This window comes from Marmota monax, unplaced genomic scaffold (genome assembly GCF_021218885.2).
Source record: "Marmota monax isolate L192 unplaced genomic scaffold, Marmota_monax_Labrador192_F-V1.1 WCK01_AAM20220418_F8-fsc00046, whole genome shotgun sequence".
NCBI classification, from domain to species: domain Eukaryota; kingdom Metazoa; phylum Chordata; class Mammalia; order Rodentia; family Sciuridae; genus Marmota; species Marmota monax.
Window position 1 is genome coordinate 9,702,585 of NW_026692486.1, and position 17,759 is coordinate 9,720,343.

The 17,759-nt window shown below is 41.5% G+C and overlaps 1 protein-coding gene across 3 annotated transcripts in view; it reads right to left on the reverse strand.

Moving 5' to 3' along the window:
- The window catches only part of Lpar3 (lysophosphatidic acid receptor 3), a 100,287-nt gene that overhangs the window by 36,170 nt on the left and 46,358 nt on the right, over positions 1-17,759 (reverse strand). For all 3 annotated transcript variants that reach the window (XM_058579007.1, XM_058579008.1, XM_046443143.2), the window contains one exon: positions 14,355-15,111. In XM_058579007.1, coding sequence (XP_058434990.1) covers positions 14,355-15,090 — 736 coding nt within the window. In that variant the 5' untranslated portion in view covers positions 15,091-15,111. The remainder of the gene's footprint in view (positions 1-14,354; positions 15,112-17,759) is intronic.

Consider the following 17,759-nt stretch of genomic DNA (forward strand, 5'->3'; position numbering starts at 1 on the left):
AAATCCTCTAAGAAAATACTTCTCTAAATTGAGGTTGACCATAAGATAACATACACAGCTGGCCCTCCTAATCCGGAGGAACTACTTTAATGAGAGCTAAGTCTCCTCTAGTGCCATGGACTCTAGTAGGGTTGGTCCTGGGCTTGCACAGGCCAAGAGGCTCATCTCAGCCACCAAGGTCAGCCTCATGGGCTGGGCCATGGTGCCAGCCACACGGGGTCAGCACCCACAGGAGCTAAACCTTGGTTTATAGCTCTACTAACCTGTCTTGAAACCCTCAATAATTTTGAGTTTACTTATTTTTTGTAAGGGGGGCAATGGAACATGAGAGAGTCAGGGGAGACAAGCGAAGAAAAAGGGAAGGGCTTTATGTTTTAGTATCTTTAGTGTATTTCCCCTCTGCTTTTTGAACAAGGGACCCAAAAATTACATAGCAGACCCTGTAGTAGTATTAATATAATCCCTTTCCAAGTAACCATAACCCTGTGAAGGAGGGAATCATGCTAATCATCACCAGGGACCCTGGAGGTCCCCCAATTCTAGTCCTAACTTTTCCAAAGAAATCTCATTTTATGCTTTAGGGTCACTCACAAAAGCCAATTCTAATCCCAGGATAATTAGGTTTCCTACCCAGAACTGCCCTACCCCCACCCCAGCTCATAAAATGATGGTCCCTGGTAAGATCCAGGACACAGGGGCTATCTGCCAGGAAACAATCATGACATGATGTCCAGAATCAGTAAGACAGGTCCTTAGTGATGTTGAACCTGTCCCCACAGTAATAGTCAGCACAAGGACTGAGGTTCTGGAAGCTGCTCAGGGCAGCAGAGCTCTGAAGGGAAGAGTCCTGCCTCTCACCAACTGCACAGCTCTCTGGTTTCCTGACTGGCGCTGCTAAGAGGTGGGCTCCAGCACTGTGAGGGTAGCACAGCTCTCTCTGGTCAGGCAGTGGGGTTGGAATGGAGGCTTGGCCACAGTTTGATGTCTGACCTGGGGCAGGTTTCCATCTCTGAGCCTCTGTTTCCTCATATTCAAAATGGTGGCAACAAGACTTCCCTACAGAGCTGTCAAGAGGATTAAAAAGCACAATGTGGTGCTTGATTCAATAAAAATCCTCTCTTTTTTCCTGATAAGGTTGTTATTAGAAATGAGACAATCAAAAGACAGTAGAATGAATCGAACATTACTTTCCTATGTTCATGACCAGTGTAACTCCACATCGTGTACAACCTCAAGAATGGGAAGTTATGGAAGTTACTCTGTGTATGTATAATATGTCAAAATACATTCTACTGTCATATACAAATAAAAAGAACAAATAAAAAATAAAAAAGAAATAAATGAGACAATCATACATACAAATGCCTGACAATTCAAGGTGCTCAATAAATGTCAATTCTGTTTTACCTTCTCCTTCTTTGTCCCTTTGTTCTTATGATCAGACTCTTCATTAACTGTTGGTTCCTGCCCCATTTGTCACCAATACATGTGTTTGTTAGTTCATTATATAAGCACTTGTTGAGTACCTACTGTGTGCCAGAGATTGCAGATATAAAAACAGACAGTCACAGTCTTATCTGACAGGCTCACAGTCTCATAAGAGATGTAGACATTTAGCAAAGATAATTTAATTGAATTTAACAAAAATTATTTAAGTTATTTTATTACAAATTATAACAAAACAAGTTAAATACTTTGCATACATAGATAGTGCACTACAGAAGCACTGGATAATTAATTCTGCCTGAGGGAATCCAAGAAAATATGGAGACAGGAGAATTTTTAGTTGGATATTGAAGAAAGGACATGCGTTTGCCATACTTAAAAAAAAACAATTGAGAGGAGCATGACACAGTCATTGCACATCTGCAGAACTGTGACAAGTTTGGTGTGTCAGGGGCTGCATGTGTGTGAAAGGGAGTATGGGGAGAAGTGGTGTGGGGACAGAAATAGGAAAGGGGCCTTGAATTCCAGCTAAGGAATTGGAGCTTCATCTACTTCACAAGAGGAGACATGAAAAGATCAGGGTTCACTCTGCTTTTTTAGGAAGATGCCTCAGTTGGTAGTATGAGGACTGGAACAAGAAAGCCTGGAGGAAGTAATCCAGATCCAGACAAAGGTCTTAAGGATGCATGGCAGGATCTGACGATGTAGATTTGGTGAGCAAGATGGCGCGACCAAGCTTTCCTATTTGGCAGCCAAGGCAGATGGGGCCTCCTCTGCAGAGATCCAATGCAACACAAGGAACAAGTTTATAGGGTGGGTAAAAGGTGGGATGCCTGTAGCACATCCAGATGTGCCTGCAACAGATAGCAGGAAAGAAGGAGCTGGATACCATGTGAGAGTTCAAGGATGGAGACATTCCCTCCAGAGGCACTCACGGGGATGTGTTGGCTCAAGACTCAAGAGGGAGGAAGATCACCTTGAAAGCACTTGGAAAGCTGAGGAGAGGGACAAAGGGAACTTCAGGGATGGTCAGAAATGGAGGAGCAACAAAAAAGGAGCAGTAGGAGACAGAAAGCATCAAAGGGTCACATGAAGCAGCAGTCACACAACAGGGAAGTCAAATTAGGCAGCTAAATGTGGCAATGGAGGCTTAATTAAGAAGTGTTGTTAGAGCGGTAGGGTAAGAAGCCAGCTTGTCACAGTTTGACGTTTTAAAAAAATAAGATAATGAAGGGTAAAAAGTCCGGTAATGATGGCAAGGAGACAGGACAGTAATTAGAAAAGGAGATAATGTCAGAGGTTGGACTCTACTGGTTAAACACACAGGAGAGCAGGCTTCAGGCTCCCCAGCACCTGGATGGAAGTAATGGGTTCCAGCAGAAAATTAGAAAGTAAGGACAGGGGGTAGGAAGGTCCATGCCAGATGAAGGAAGGGAGGGTGTCAAGGCCAGCTGGGAGGTGAGAGAGGACACAGCTCAGAGTCCTTAAGGAAAGTGGCAGCTTGATGAGTCCAATCTAGTTCTTGTCTGTTCTCTGCCTCTGCCTCTCAGTATCCATAATAGAATCCTACTTCTAGGTTTCTCTGGTTTCTGCCATCTACTTTTGGGATCTCTGCTTCCTGCTAAGTTTCCAGCAGATTCCAAGAAGCTCACACTCTACTGACCTGCTCCCTGTCTGCTCCCTGCAGCCCCGATGGGCCTCCTTGGCTGGTGGTCTCTCTGGTATACACTGTGCTGCTGTTGGCAGAGGCTCCTTCCTGCAGGGGTTCCTATGAGAACCAGCTCTGCCTCTCCCTGGCACCTGAGCTGCTGACCACCGTAGGGCCCTGGGCCTCTCCCAGGAGTCTCCTATATCATTCTTTCTTCCACCTACCTCTTACCTTTCTAAAACTCTGCTTTGTGCTTTTCAGACCCCACCTTCATGTTAACCCATCAATACCCTCAAGATCCTACAGAGTTTTCCATTGCTAAGTGGGGCAGTTTCACTAGGGCCTGAAGATTGGTCACAGACCTACTTAATTCGGTCTGCATGATCTTTTAACAACACTTGAAATCTGAATGCCTTTGCATAGGACATGATCTATCCAATTGGCCACAGGTACCACCCCTCACTGCATTATGCCCACCTCAGGTCCAATTTGTATACTCATGTATCTTCCTGGTCTTTGTTCTTCCTTTGGCAAAACAGTCCACACTATCTTGGAATTCAAGGCTTTCCATTCTCTGACTCCAGGATGCCTCTAAAACTGAATTGTCATTGCTACTTAGTTCTTTACTCCAGAAACAGTCTGCTGCCCAATACTAACCCTTGGCCTGGCATGACCTCCCTAGATCTGTGGATGCCTGTCTCCTGCCCTGCCACTCCTCCTATCTTCAAGGCCTTGTTCTCCTCTCTTGCTTCCTCTGCTAAGATCTAGTATATATCCTATCTCCTCAGGAAAGCCTCCATGAGCATCCAGACTGTTTTATTTGCCTGGATCCCCTCACTTGGCCTTTGCATACATTTCTTTGTTCCTTTAGTTATCTTTTGGGGAGCCATCTCATTTTCTCAGATAAGCTCATAAACAGTGTTCCTTATAAGTCAGACATAAGAAAAAGCCACATGGAGCAGACCCGCCTGTGTGTGCTCTGTCACGAGACACAACTTGCTGACTCACAAGCCTTGGTCATCTCCCGACAACCATAAACCACCAGAGCAAGTACAGAGTCAAAATCCCTTCAGGGTGAAGGCCATGTCTTAGACTTATCTACTGCCTAAAACTAGGAGGGAGTCAATAAATGTATATGATGAAGAAAAAAAAAAAGCAGAAATCTCTTGTTGAGAAAATGCAAAGAATAAAATAGACCTACAATTGGGTGGTAACCAGTCTGATCTGATAAAAACAGATAACCTTTGTGTTATATCACTACTACTCAGACATCCAAGAACAGGCTCCAAGACAAGAAGGTGGAATGCACTAGAAGCAGCAAGAACTAGGAAACCCAGGACTCTGGCCAAAGCTAGCAAGGATTTACAAGGTGAACTTGGTCAAATCTCTCAACTGATATTAATTCTTCAAGGCAATGGGATCTTTCCTGCACACACTCCACAGGTCTCATGATAATAATCTGGTAGCAAAGGAGAGCAAGTGTCTGGGCTGGAGGGACAACTGTCAGAGCAGGAGGGAAGGGCTGCTTGCCTGTGGTGTCCCCATAGCTTAGACTTCCTGATTCTCCTTCCCTTTACCCAGCTTCCATGTTGAACCCCAGGTCCATGAGAGGCTTTCATTCTAGAAAACACCTCTCACTCTGGATTCCTGCTGAACATTTTTTGCCTAAGCCACACACTGAATGCAGAAGTCTCCAATTGAAATTTTCAAAGTATAAACAATGCTAACATGAATTTAATAAAACTCCCTAGGTCAGAATACACCATAATATTCTAGATGTTAAGTGAGCCTGCTGATGTGAGACCTGATAATATATTACATTACAAGTAATATATAATATATTATATTACAGATAATAATCACTTTCTCCTTTAGCAGAAATCAAGGCCCTAAGAGAGGGCTTTGCTGAGTTTTGGAATTCTGAGCCTTCTAGGAGGTCAGGTGTTAGTAGGAAGGTTGGATGTGTTTGGGTAATGGAACTTCTCCCCCAAGCACGTTCTTCTCAAAAAAGATCAAATTGAGGAATGTTTCTGTCCCTTGCACTCAGAAAATACTCAATAAGTGTTTGTTCCTGCTGAAGAGGAAGGTCTCAGTTTTCTTAAGAAAAGAAAAGAAAAGAAAAGAAAAAGAAAGAAAGAAAGAAAAGCAGACTGGGGTTGCGGCTCAGTAACAGAGTCCTTGCCTCGCACATGTGAGGTACTGGGTTTGGTCCTCAGCACCACATAAAAATAAACAAGCAAAATAAAGATATTGTGTCCATGTAGAAATAAAAATTATTTTAAAAAATAAAAAGAGGAAAAGCAAAGGAAAAAATGTTTCAAAGAAGGGAACATGAAAGTGAATAATGCAACAGAACTGGAAGTGCATTTAATGCAACAGAACTTGAGGGTATGTGGAAGAAAGGGAAGAAGGCAGAAGGCAGAGCAGTGACAGCACTAGAAACAAGGACAATGGTTTAGAAAAAAATGACTTTCAAACTGACTGCAAAGGGAGGCACTAGCAGCAGGGAAATGGGGAAGAAGGACCAATAAAAGCCAGACTGGAGATGACAACAGCCACACATGGTAGAGGGGAAAAAGAGAGAGAAAGAGAGAGAAGAAAGAAAAGACAGATTCCTAACAATGCTGTGCTAGTGAGAAGAGGCAGCGAGGTGCCGATCTGAAAAGGCAGGATAAAGTAACATGGGACAATGGATTTTTGTTTTTTAAATGTGAAGGTGTTTTCCTTCTAACATCAGATATTGAGGTCTTCCCAATCCTCATGACCCCCTCAGAAGGGGAAAAGATATGTCCAAAACTGTTGCTGGGGCAGCAGCTGAGAGGCAGTGGCATCTACTCATTCACAACTTTCCCAGGAAACAGATGTGTCCCTCCCTGTCGCCACGTCATGATGCAGGAAGGTCACAGTCTGCCACATAGGTTCTCTGAGTAGTTGTTTCAAGACCAGAGAACAGCCCTGGACACAATGTACTAAGTAATCGTGCCACAAAGGCTTCACTCTGAAAAGATTTAGTCTTTCTCTGTCTGATATAACTCTGCATAGTGAGAGGCCCTGCATGCCAACAGTTGGCTCACAGCACAAGGCAAAACTTGAGCTAATTTTTTTTTTTTCAGTTATGTGTTCAGTAGGGCAAGGTGGCTAACACTGAGAGCAGACTTCTGTGCTGTGGAGGTGACTACAAGAATCTACATGAAAGCTGAAAACAAATGTCTCAGAATTCCCAGGTTCCCTGGTTAGCTTCCCCTGCCTCCTGGTTAAGCATGTGTGTCTATGTGCGTGTGTGTGCATAAGCACACGTTTGTTTGTTTGTTCCTTCCTTCTTCCTTTCTTTCCTTCCTTCCTCTCTCCCTTTCTATCCAATAGAGCAAACACAATTCACTGATGAAGGCCATGAACAATGACAAAAGGCCTAGGTTCTGGTCCCAGTTCTTTGCAGACTCAGGGCAAATGTTTTAATCCTAGCAAAGGAAATAAAGGCAGTTGACTAATAACGCACCCTGGTATAGGATCTGTCAGCAAAATGGGGACAATTTCATACAAGGAATGTCCAGTACAGCCACACACAGATGCAGGTGCTGTACTTGAATCAAGCGAATTATTGGTGGTCAAGGTCTTATTTACAATGTTTTATTCATAAATGTTGCAAAAGTGAAATGAATTATTAATGCAAGATCATCTGTCAGAGATAGTAATCATTAACAGAATTTCGTGGAGGAGAAGGTAGTTCAGAAGAACTAGCAATGCAAGCGCAAAGCTTCTCAGTTTTGTGGTGACTATGCGCTCAGATTGGTCTGGGTTTCTGGAAACGAAACTGGTACCATTTGCCAGCCTCTGCAAAGTACACCTGGTTAGCTTTCCTTTGGCTATCTGTCTATGTTACAAGATCTGCCATTGGGATGACACCAACAGTAGGCCTTTCCTCACTGTCTCCAAGGTACTTGGTAACATTACCAGAAATAAAAGAGTACTCAGCTTGAATAGGCAAAAGCTCTTCAGAATCAAAGTCGAAGAAGAGTAGCTAATATTTACTTAGTACTTACTGTGTACTAAACACTATACTGTATGCTTTATGCATATTATCTCACTGAATCCTCAAAACCTCACCATGCCAGGGGCTGGGGTTGTGGCTCAGTGGTAGAGCGCTTGCCTAGCATGTGTGATATAACTCTGCACAGTGATAAGAGAGGCCCTTGCATGCCAATAGCTGGCTCACAGCACAAGGCAAAACTTCGATTCTCAGCACCACATACAAATAAATAAAATAAAGGTCCATCAACAACAAAAAATATTAAAAAAAAAAACTTACCATGCCAAACGTGCTAATATTATTCCCATTTTACAGACAGAAAAAAGAAGTCACAGAGAGGTTAGGTAAATTGCTTGAGGGGGGGTCACACAACTTGGAAGTGACAAAGTCAGGATTTAAATCTACTTCCCTCCCTGTCTCCAAAGCCCATACTCTTTCAGTCTATTTTCATAAGTATGAAATTTATGGAGTATGACGAGTATGGAGTTGTTGGTCCCCTGGAGGTGTTATAACCATCACTACCATTTTTCAAAATCTTTAGAACAAATCAAGAGTGAGTTAAATGTTGGAAGAGCATTATAGGAATAAACTAGAAAAAAACTAGAATTCAGGGGAGATACAAGTTATAAACTCCATGACTTGAGTCTGGGTCATTCTAGCCCCATTACTTGTAAGAGGCCATTAATTGACTGTGAAAAGTGGGGTCCTGGAGCCAATAAACTTGAATTTGAACCTTGGGCAAGATCAAGACACTGAACCTCTTTGGGCCTCAGTTTGCTCATCTGGTAATGATAATAGAACCTCCCTCATACAGCGGGCATGAATATTAAATGGAATAAAACACATAAGTGAATATAAAACACACAATGGATATGAAATTTCAGTGTTTGTACCAGTGTGAGTCTAGGGCCAAGACATGGAAGTCCACTCAAGTTTTCCTGTCTGTAAGCTAAATCTGCACAGAGCTATCATGAGGGTTAAGTGAAATAAAATGCTTAAAGCTAGGAACATGCTGACTTCGTAATAAGGGGCACCCAACACTGGTCCTTTCATTTCTCCTTCCCAAGATAGTTCCATCTCTTACCCTTCTGAGACCTTGGTTCCTCATACTGAAAACAGGAAACCCACCCATTCCCTTCCACTCTCTACCTCACCAGCAGGTCCCAGCCAGAGCCTGCCACAGGTCAAACTGCAACTGAGGAAACCTGGGTTCTTCTTTGAGTTCCAGCTTTTGAAAAGTCACTTAACTCCCCTAAATCTCAATTCCTCATTTATCCATTCTATCACGAGCTCAACAAGCATGTGCTAGAGATGGCAGTACGTGTTAGGTACACAAAGACAGATAAAAAGGGACACTTCCCAACTTCAAAGTGCTCTAGGTAAAAATAAAAGCATGTAAACAATTCAGTGCATTGATTATTTACCATCAATTTACGTGAAGAGAAGAGAGGAAGAAGTGAGAAGAAAAACAACCTAGCTTCTTGTTTCAACTACTATAATAAAACTTTTCAAAGTCCCATTAACAATAATAATGTTTCATATTTTAACAATTTGGTCCTTTTACTGCCCCAAAAAGAAACCGTGACTTTTCAAATGTTCTTGACTATATCCTGTGGCAAGAAATACATTTTTATCATGATCCAGTGTATACATGCACACATGAAAAGAAAGGTTATGAAACAAACTTATACCTATTCAATGCAAGATACGATGACATTACTTTTTATTTGATGTCATTTAAAAAATGTGTTGGCTAAAAATCCCACTACTTTACCCACTACCACCACCATTTTATTTTTGCATTTTCATAGTTTCAATTACCTTGTTAATTCCAGTCTGAAAATACTAAATGGAAAATTCCAGAAATAAACAATTCATAAGCTTTTTATGTGTGACATTCTGATTAGCATGATGTATGTGAGACTTACTACCTGGGATGTGAATTTCCCCCATCCCACCTGACATGTGAATCATCCCTTTGTCCAGCATGTCCACACTATATGTGCTACCTGTCTGTCAGTCACTTAGTCATCTTGGTGACCAAGTCAACTATCATGGTATCACAGTGCTCATGTTCAAGTAACCCTTATTTAATTTAACAGAAGCTTCAAAGGACAAGAGTCGTCATGCTAACAATCTGGGTATGCCAAAGAGAGCCATAGTGAGTTCTTCTATGTGAAAAGATGGATATTTCAACTTAACAAGGAAAGAAAAGAAAAACTTTATGCTGAAGTTGTAAGCTATTGTTGCTAATCTCTTACTCTGCTTAATTTATAAATTAAACTTTATATTTGGTATGCACATACAGAATAAAACACTGCATATAGGCTTTGTACCATCCACAGTTTGGGGCATTCACTAGAGGATCTGGAACATACTCCCACGGACAACTGGGGACTAAACAATGCACCATCTGAAAAACATCATCCTGAGAACCAGGAAGGTTTGTGAAAGGCTCCAAAAGTATGGTTCACAAATTCTTCACCCTTTCTTTTCTTTTGTATTTCAAGACATTGCAAAATAGAAGAAAGTCCAGCCCGTTTTCTGATCCCTGTGTGCACATTTCACATGATGTGTTGTTTGACAATAAACAAGGGGTGTGTGTGTGTGTGTGTGTGTGTGTGTGTGTGTTTAGTAACTGAAGCTAATTAGCCTTGTTGATATGTAAGTAGGATTTCAAAATCTCTGAGGCAGGTCCTCAGTGCCCTTTGAAAAGCAGGATCATATGTCTCTATTGTCTTTTCAATGAGAACCAATATACAAGTTTCTTCCTCCCTCCCTCCCTCCTTCTCTCTCCTCTTCCTCCTCCTCCTTCTTTCTTTCTTTCTCTCTCTCTCTCTCTCTCTCTCTCTCTCTCTTTCTTTCTTCATCTAAAGGACCCTATCACACATCATAACCCAGAAGCCAGCAAGCATTCTGCCTCAGGGCTGCTAAAATGGGAACATGATGCCTACATGCCTTTCTACCCATGCACAGATTTGAAATACACCACCATCATCACCACCAACAACCTCAAAGAAAGAGTCTGCTCCACATCCTGTTGTATGTGTTCAACAAAATCCTACACTGGAAAGGAACACAATGGATTTCTGGTCTACCTCTCTCCTTCCAAAGAGAGCAGACAATAAAACTTCTCTGCTTCACAATTATACTGTTTCCCACTGTGCCATGACAATCATGTGTGTTCATGGACCCTTCCTTTTGTACTACACAAGCTTCAGATGTTTCTACTACCACACTTTTCATTGTGCAGTTTTTCCTACTCAGAATTTCTTTCCTCCTGCTCAAACAAATCCCATCTATCCTTCCTGATTACACCCCAAGCTAAGCAGCTTCCCCAAACTTGACAGCCCCTGCTCATCCTTCCCTCCTTCTCAGAACTGAGATTAAGCCCATTAAATCCATGCAACCCCTTGCCTCCTGCATGCTGTTTAGTAGACAGTCAATATGTATTTACTGACTGACTTTCTAACATTTAAAAAGAATAGTATTTGTAAGAAACATTAGGATTGCGTTTTAAATTACCTTTCCCTACAGGATATATATCAAGGAGTAGTTAGAAAGGTTTGGCACTTTGTCATAAAGATATTTAAAACATGTAATTCTTTTTTTAATATTTTAGTTTTGGATGGACACAATACCTTTATTTTGTTTATTTAGTTTTTTAATGTGGTTCTGGGGATTGAACCCAGTCCTTCACACATGCTAGGCAAGCGCACTCACTACCACTGAGCCACAACCCCAGCCCTCAAATCGTGTAATTCTTAAAGAAATTAATATTAAGCTATTGATATCCATATACCAATATAATGATGGTAGATGTCAATGGTGTTGGTTTTTCTAATATACTATCCTTTGGGAGATGCTCATTTTAGGCAACTGAATTTTTATATTTATTAGATAGGGCAACTGGGAACATCTTCCCTAGGAGAATACTGCAGTAGGTGCTCTCGTGGAAAGAGGATCTGCTTGCAATGTATTTATTGCCTTGATCCACAGTCAATCCACAGACCTGTGTTGGTTGCTGCCCCACAAGATTCTCTATCATCCTCTCCCAGCCCTTTCTCTCCGACTTACACCCCCCACCCCTTATACCCTCTCTTTCTTCTTATCCCCACCTTTGATTAATTATGTTTTAATGGGATCATTGAACTTTATAACTTGGAAAGAACTTGAAGATTACCTATTCCAGAATATGTAATGAAGAAAAAAAATAATGTTCTTCTGATCACCCTATAGAAAAATGAAAGGGTTGGAGCCAACCCCCAAATCTCTGTTATCCAAAGAAATTAGGAGTTCAAGGTCTTAAAACCTTTAAACTACCTAGCTCAGTTTCATTTCCCCTGTCCCCAAACTTCCCGTCTTCCACCAGATCCCTCTGTCTCACCATTGAGGAACTTCCCTAGGCCCTCAACACCAAGCTGTCTTCCTGCTATAAACCAATTCCCCAGGGCTGTTTCATATTAATCCCACTACTTCTCTTATCCTACTTACCTATTTCATTATTTATTCCTGTTTTTCTCTTACCCAACACCACATCTGTCAAAACCACATATCCTTTATTTTAAACTCTTCCATAACTGTTCCAGATAAAGTTACATATGACACTGAAGCTAATGGTTATAACCACCACACGAAGTCCTGTTCTCTCTATCTAGAAGGACAACGACTTTTCAGTCTCCTCTTGCATGCTGTATATAATGTGCTGAAAGAAGAAAGTTTTTTCTTTAAGTAAGCAGGTAATTCATCAGGACACAATATCAAGCAAATTATTATGCCTACAAGTTAATCAGGGAGCATGCATACCACAGTTCTTTGGCACTACTTATAAATGCCACTCTTCACTCTTTACCAAAGATGTCAGTATCATCTCTAATTGAAGCAGGGAAATATTGATGAATGCAAATGTAACTTCTTCTGTTCTTATCAAGGTTATAAATGGAGAATGAGGTGGTCAAAGCAGAAGACCAGATAAAGAGGATACCCGTTAAAAAGTCCAAATAAAGCAAAACTAGCTGCAGGATGCAAGTATGTTCTGGAGGCCAGCTGCACAGAGAGTTAGGGTCCCATCACTAATACTGAAATGACTCTGGGCACACTGCCTAATCTCTGTTCAGTCTCTTCATCTGGTCAACGGGGACAATAAGAGCTCCTACCTCACAGGGTTGTCATGAGGACTAAACAAGCTAATATTCATAAAAACACTTAGGACAATGCTAAGAACATATACTAAGCACTATTTAAATGTTTATTAACCCTCTGCTTGAAACTGTGTTGTCAACCACACTGGGCATCTGCTGATCTCCAAACCTTATAAGTAGCATCAGGACTGCAAACATGGTGATGGTTTCCATCCACACCACAATGCTCTGCATCCTCCAGGATGAATGGACTCCCTGAAGGTCATTGTATAGTCCCTTCCTTTTGGCACATGGCAGGAATATACAGCTAGATCTCTCAATAATGGTCCCCACTGCAGTAGCCACCACTCATGGTGAGCAAAGATTTCTTTGCCTTAGCAGACAAGATAACCAAAATCACAAAATATTTTATGTGCCTACACATCACAGATTCTACCTGTAGCCCAGTACTGGAATTTGAGCAATAGGCTACCCCCAATGGAAACAAAACAAAGGGAGAAGTCCAACATATTGCATGCATCTTCTTGGGACAGGACTCGCTGTACAAAGCAAAACTCTTCAGAACTGTCCAAGCTCCCTGTCCTAAGTACCTCCTCCTTTTCTTTCTTAGTTTTACTCTAATCAGGCTCTCAACTATACCAAATTCGATCCTCTCAATGTCACCAAACAACCACCACTCTGCTAAACCCAGTAAGATCATGTCTTCTTCCACCTCTCAGGAGCATTGACTGATAATACAGGTTGAACATGCCTAATCTGAAAATCCAAAACCCATATTACAGCACAATCTGAAACTTTTTGAGCACCAACACATAAAAAGTTTGAAACATCCAAACATTTTTTGTCAGGGACTCTCAGCCTGTACCTGCTTCCCCTGGTTGCTTTCTTCTCTGGGCTTCTAAGCCACCCTAATCTCCTGGAGTTTCTCTGATGGTTGCCCCTTGCTTCCCAACCTCCCTAAACTGGGGTTCCCCAAGGCTCCTTCCTTGACCTTCTTCTCTTCAACATTAACATTCACTTTCATGGTGAGCTGGTGTCCTCGTGTGGCTCAAAGTACCATTTCCTCCCCACCATTAACTCTCAAAGGTATACAAGCCCAGACCCAAATACTGAATTTCTGATTCATATGTTCAACTGCCTACTCACTAGGATTGATCCTCCACTTGGATGTCTAATACAATACTAAATTGAATATGTCCAAAACGAAACTCCTGCCCTTCCCTCCCAACCTATGTTTTCCCCATCTTAGTTAATGACATTCTCTACCTCCCCTTCCTCCTTCACCTTTTTCATCAGCAAACCTATCACTTCTACCTTTAAAAGCTATCCAGGATCTGACCATCATCTCCAGCTTCCCTCTGGTTGCGTGATTCTCCCCAGTTTTGAAACACCCTCTCAAACAATTCTCCTGCTTCTTGCCTTGACCCACAGCATTTTCTAAAAACAGCAGCCAGAGAAATATCACTCAAATGGAAGTTGGATCATGTCACCCCCTTGTTCAAAAGCTTACAGTAGCTTCTCATGTCACTCAGAAAACCCAAAGTCCTTGTAAATACATGGCCCTATGTAAGTTGAGAGGCTCCCCCTCTCCCCAACAGCTCTTGGACTCTTGCTCACTCCACTCCAGCCACACCAGCCTCCTTGCTATCTGGACTCCTGCATTACTAGGTCTTCTACCTGGAATTCTTCACCAGTCATCCACGTGGTTTGCTCCCTCATACCTTTACATCTCTCTCTTTTTTAAAAAATTGTTCTCATTAGTTATACTTTCACATCTCTGCTTAAAAGCTATCATCTAGCTGTCCCTTAAAATGCTCCTTTAAAATTATAAACTATACTTGCCTAGTACTCTTTATATCTCTTCCCTGACTTATTTTTCCATATGGAACTCATCTTATTTTATGGCTGACTTGTTTTGCTTACCTCCATTAGAATAGCTATTTTCACCTTTCCCTATTACAGTATAAACTCCAGGTGGGTTGGGATTCACGTCTGTTCTTTTTCACAGCTGCCTTCTAACTGCCTCATAAGTAGAAACTCGGTGAAAACTTGATGAATGAATGGGAATAATGGATCACCTGGTTCCTCTTACCTAAGACAGTCATCACTGTCTTCATGAGCTTCATGGGTGTCCTCCGGCGGCTGATGGACCCACTTGTATGCGGAGACAAGACGTTGGTTTTCCTCTTGACGTACATGTAGATCCGCAGGTACACCACCACCATGATGAAGAAGGCCACAAGGTTGGACACAGTCCAGAAAATGAGGTAACTCCTGCTGTAAATGGGGGCCAAGGAAGAGCAGGCAGAGATGTTGCAGAGGCAATTCCAGCCCAGTGTGGGGACTGCCCCCATGAAGATGGCGATGGCCCACACAAGCAGAATGAGCAGTGTCACCCTCTTTTTAGTCAGGTTGCTGTGGACTCGCATCCTCATGATTGACATGTGCCTTTCCACAGCAATGACCAGTAAGTTGGTCAGAGAAGCTGTCAAGCTCGTGTCCAAAAGCCCCTGACGGAGAAACCAGCGGTTGACAGTCAAAGTTTTTGAAACTGGGCCAGTATTAAACATCAGGAATACATAGGCAATTCCAGCAAAGAAATCTGCAGCAGCTAAATTAGCCAACAGGTAGTAGAAGGGGAAATGGAACTTTCTGTTTTTGATCACTGCTGCGATGACCAGAGAATTAGAAAAAAAAATGAACAGGCAGAAAAATGTTCCAACACACAAAACAATCACAAGCTTTGTTCCTGTCCACTCATCGGGAGTGTCAGTGTTGCTCCTATTATAAAAAAAGTCCATGCGTTTATCATAGTGACACTCATTCATTGTGGAGAAGAGTTGAACATCCTAGAAAAGAAATTTAAAGAGAAAACAAACATCACTCTTTATGAAATTAGTCACTAAGCTACCAATTACCACTGCTAGGTCCTTTCTTCTGGCTAATTCCTATTAATCTTTCATGTATCAACATAAATGTCCCTTACTCTAATACACTAGTACTCAACCTCCTAACCCAGCAGTGAGCTTGCATGTTAGTTATTGGTTTCCCAGGTTAGGCTGCAAACTCAGTGAGGGAGGATTTGTGTTTATTTTGTTCACTATTATAAATAACCTCAGGATCCAGTTGCCCTGCCTGCTTCATGACAGGTAACTGCTGAGTGGCTGGCTGAAGGAATGACTGGATGATCATGGAGGCGTCAATGTCAAATGCACTGAGTGCTACAATATCTACTCTGCACTGGAAACAATTACCATACAGCATAAAACATTAATGAATGCTTCCCCATGGTGGTTTCTAGCCCACTTCTTATTTATGGAACACTTTTTGTTGTTTGTTTGTTTGTTGTTTTTGTGGTGCTGGGGACTGAACCCAGGATCTTTTTACATGCGAGGCAAACACTCTACCAACTGAGCCATATCCCTAGCCCCTATGGGGAGTGTCGATTAATCAAGGGCAGGTTGGTAATACCAGGCACATTTCTGCCAAGATAATGGGTGATGAGTTATTCATCACATGACCAAATGACTTCTCAAAGAGATCAAGTTTCTGCCACTTTTGATTCTACTCCAGATCCTCCTCTGACCATATTTTAGTCTCAAGATACAATTACATTTTCTTATTAAGCATGTGGTATAGGGAAGGAAGCTTGGGTCTCAATACTTTTTCCTTACCTTTTTTGTTTACTTCTTTCTTATAGTTTCCTAATCCAAACTATACTAATGTGAGTTTGTTTACTGGATTTTCCAATTCAATCACTTCAGGTCAGTCCCCCCACCCTGGCACTCTCCTCCAAATAGGTGTGGAGCATGAGACAGACCTCCATGGCAAGACTGAAACCCAGAGTTTGGACAGAAATCCAACTCAGGATGGATGTGAGAACACACCTGCCAAGTAGGGGGAAAGTCCTTGGGGCAAGTATGTGAAATTGGACAGACAGGGAAGACAGAAATGCTCCCGGTACAAGATCTCACTGATCTAAAAGATCAATGAGATTCTGCCAAGGGAGGGATGAGCAAAGGCTCCAAGGACCCCCATTTATCTATGATTGGTGGGGAGAATCAAGAGTTCAGCCTCACAGTGGTATGGCCATAGACAGGAAGGGGCCTATCAAAAAGAGACTGGGATTTAAAGCCAGGAGTCTACCTCTGGGTGGAAGGACGGTGAGATTCCTCCCAAGGAACAAGGCTACAGCTTATTTACTGGATAGCCAGAGACCCAATAGGCCCAAGTGCTGAGCCATCTACTTGTGGGAGTTAAGTGGCTCTAACAGCAGAATGTAGTTGAAATCTTGGCTTTTAAAGGTTCTGAAAAATCTGGAATCCAATACCACATCCAGAATCAGGATAAGCAGACCAAATAACAATTTTAAGTTAGAAACATATCTCAATCTACTTTCTAATTTATATTTTATATGGTATAATGATACTTTTAAATGAGTTAGACACTTGCTTCTCTTTCATGCAAATGGTAGATAAAATATAATTGTATAAGATTAAACAAACAAGGAGTGGTCTCAGGAGACAAATGGTTATCATGGCTTTCAATTACAAAAAAGGGGGACTCAGTTTTAATAAATACAAAACAAAATTGCTTTCTTTGGCAAACACCTGCCAATATTTAACTATACATATCCAGTAACTTCATACAGTAGGCCAATATAGCTATATTATCTTGTGATAATTTCCCCAAATTAAAAATACAGATGGTATAATTTTAATAGCTTCATAATATTTCCTTATATTAGTATATTATACTTTATTTACTTATCCCTAAATGTTGGACATTAAGGTTGTTCCCACGATTTCACTTTTGTAAACAAAGCTACGTTCTTTTTTTTTTTTTTGGTACTGGGGATTGAACTTAGGGATAATAGACCACTGAGCCACATCCCCAGCCCTACTTTTGTATTTTATTTAGAGATAGGGTCTCACTGAGTTGCTTAGCCCCACACTGTTGCTGAGCCTGGCTTTGAACTCATGATCCTACTTTCTCAGCCTCCTGAGCTGCTGGGATTATAGGCATGCGCCACTGTGCCCAGTCCAAGCTACATTCTTGAGCATTAACCTTTATATGTGTGAGCAATTCTTTCTTTAGAAATAGTCCATAGATTTCAAATTGATATAAATATACTTAAAGGTTTGTGATACATTTTGCCCAACTGTGCTTGAAAGGGTTCATATTTCTAGTCCCATCAGCAGCATAGGAGAGTTAATAGAGGATACTAATCTAGTGAAATTTAATTTAAATATCCAACGAGAAAAACCATCTTTCAACCATGTTGAACGTATATAAAAATTTAAGACAAACAATGCAAAACCAGCAGCTATGATCTGAATGTTTGCATCCTCTCCACCTAATGCATGTTGAAACTTTTATCTCCATTAGTACTAATAGGTAGGGCCTTTGGGAGGATTGGGTCATAAGGGCTCAGTCCTTGAAACTAGATTAGTGCCTGTGGCTATAAAAGAGGCCCACTTATTTATCTAAAGTAAGT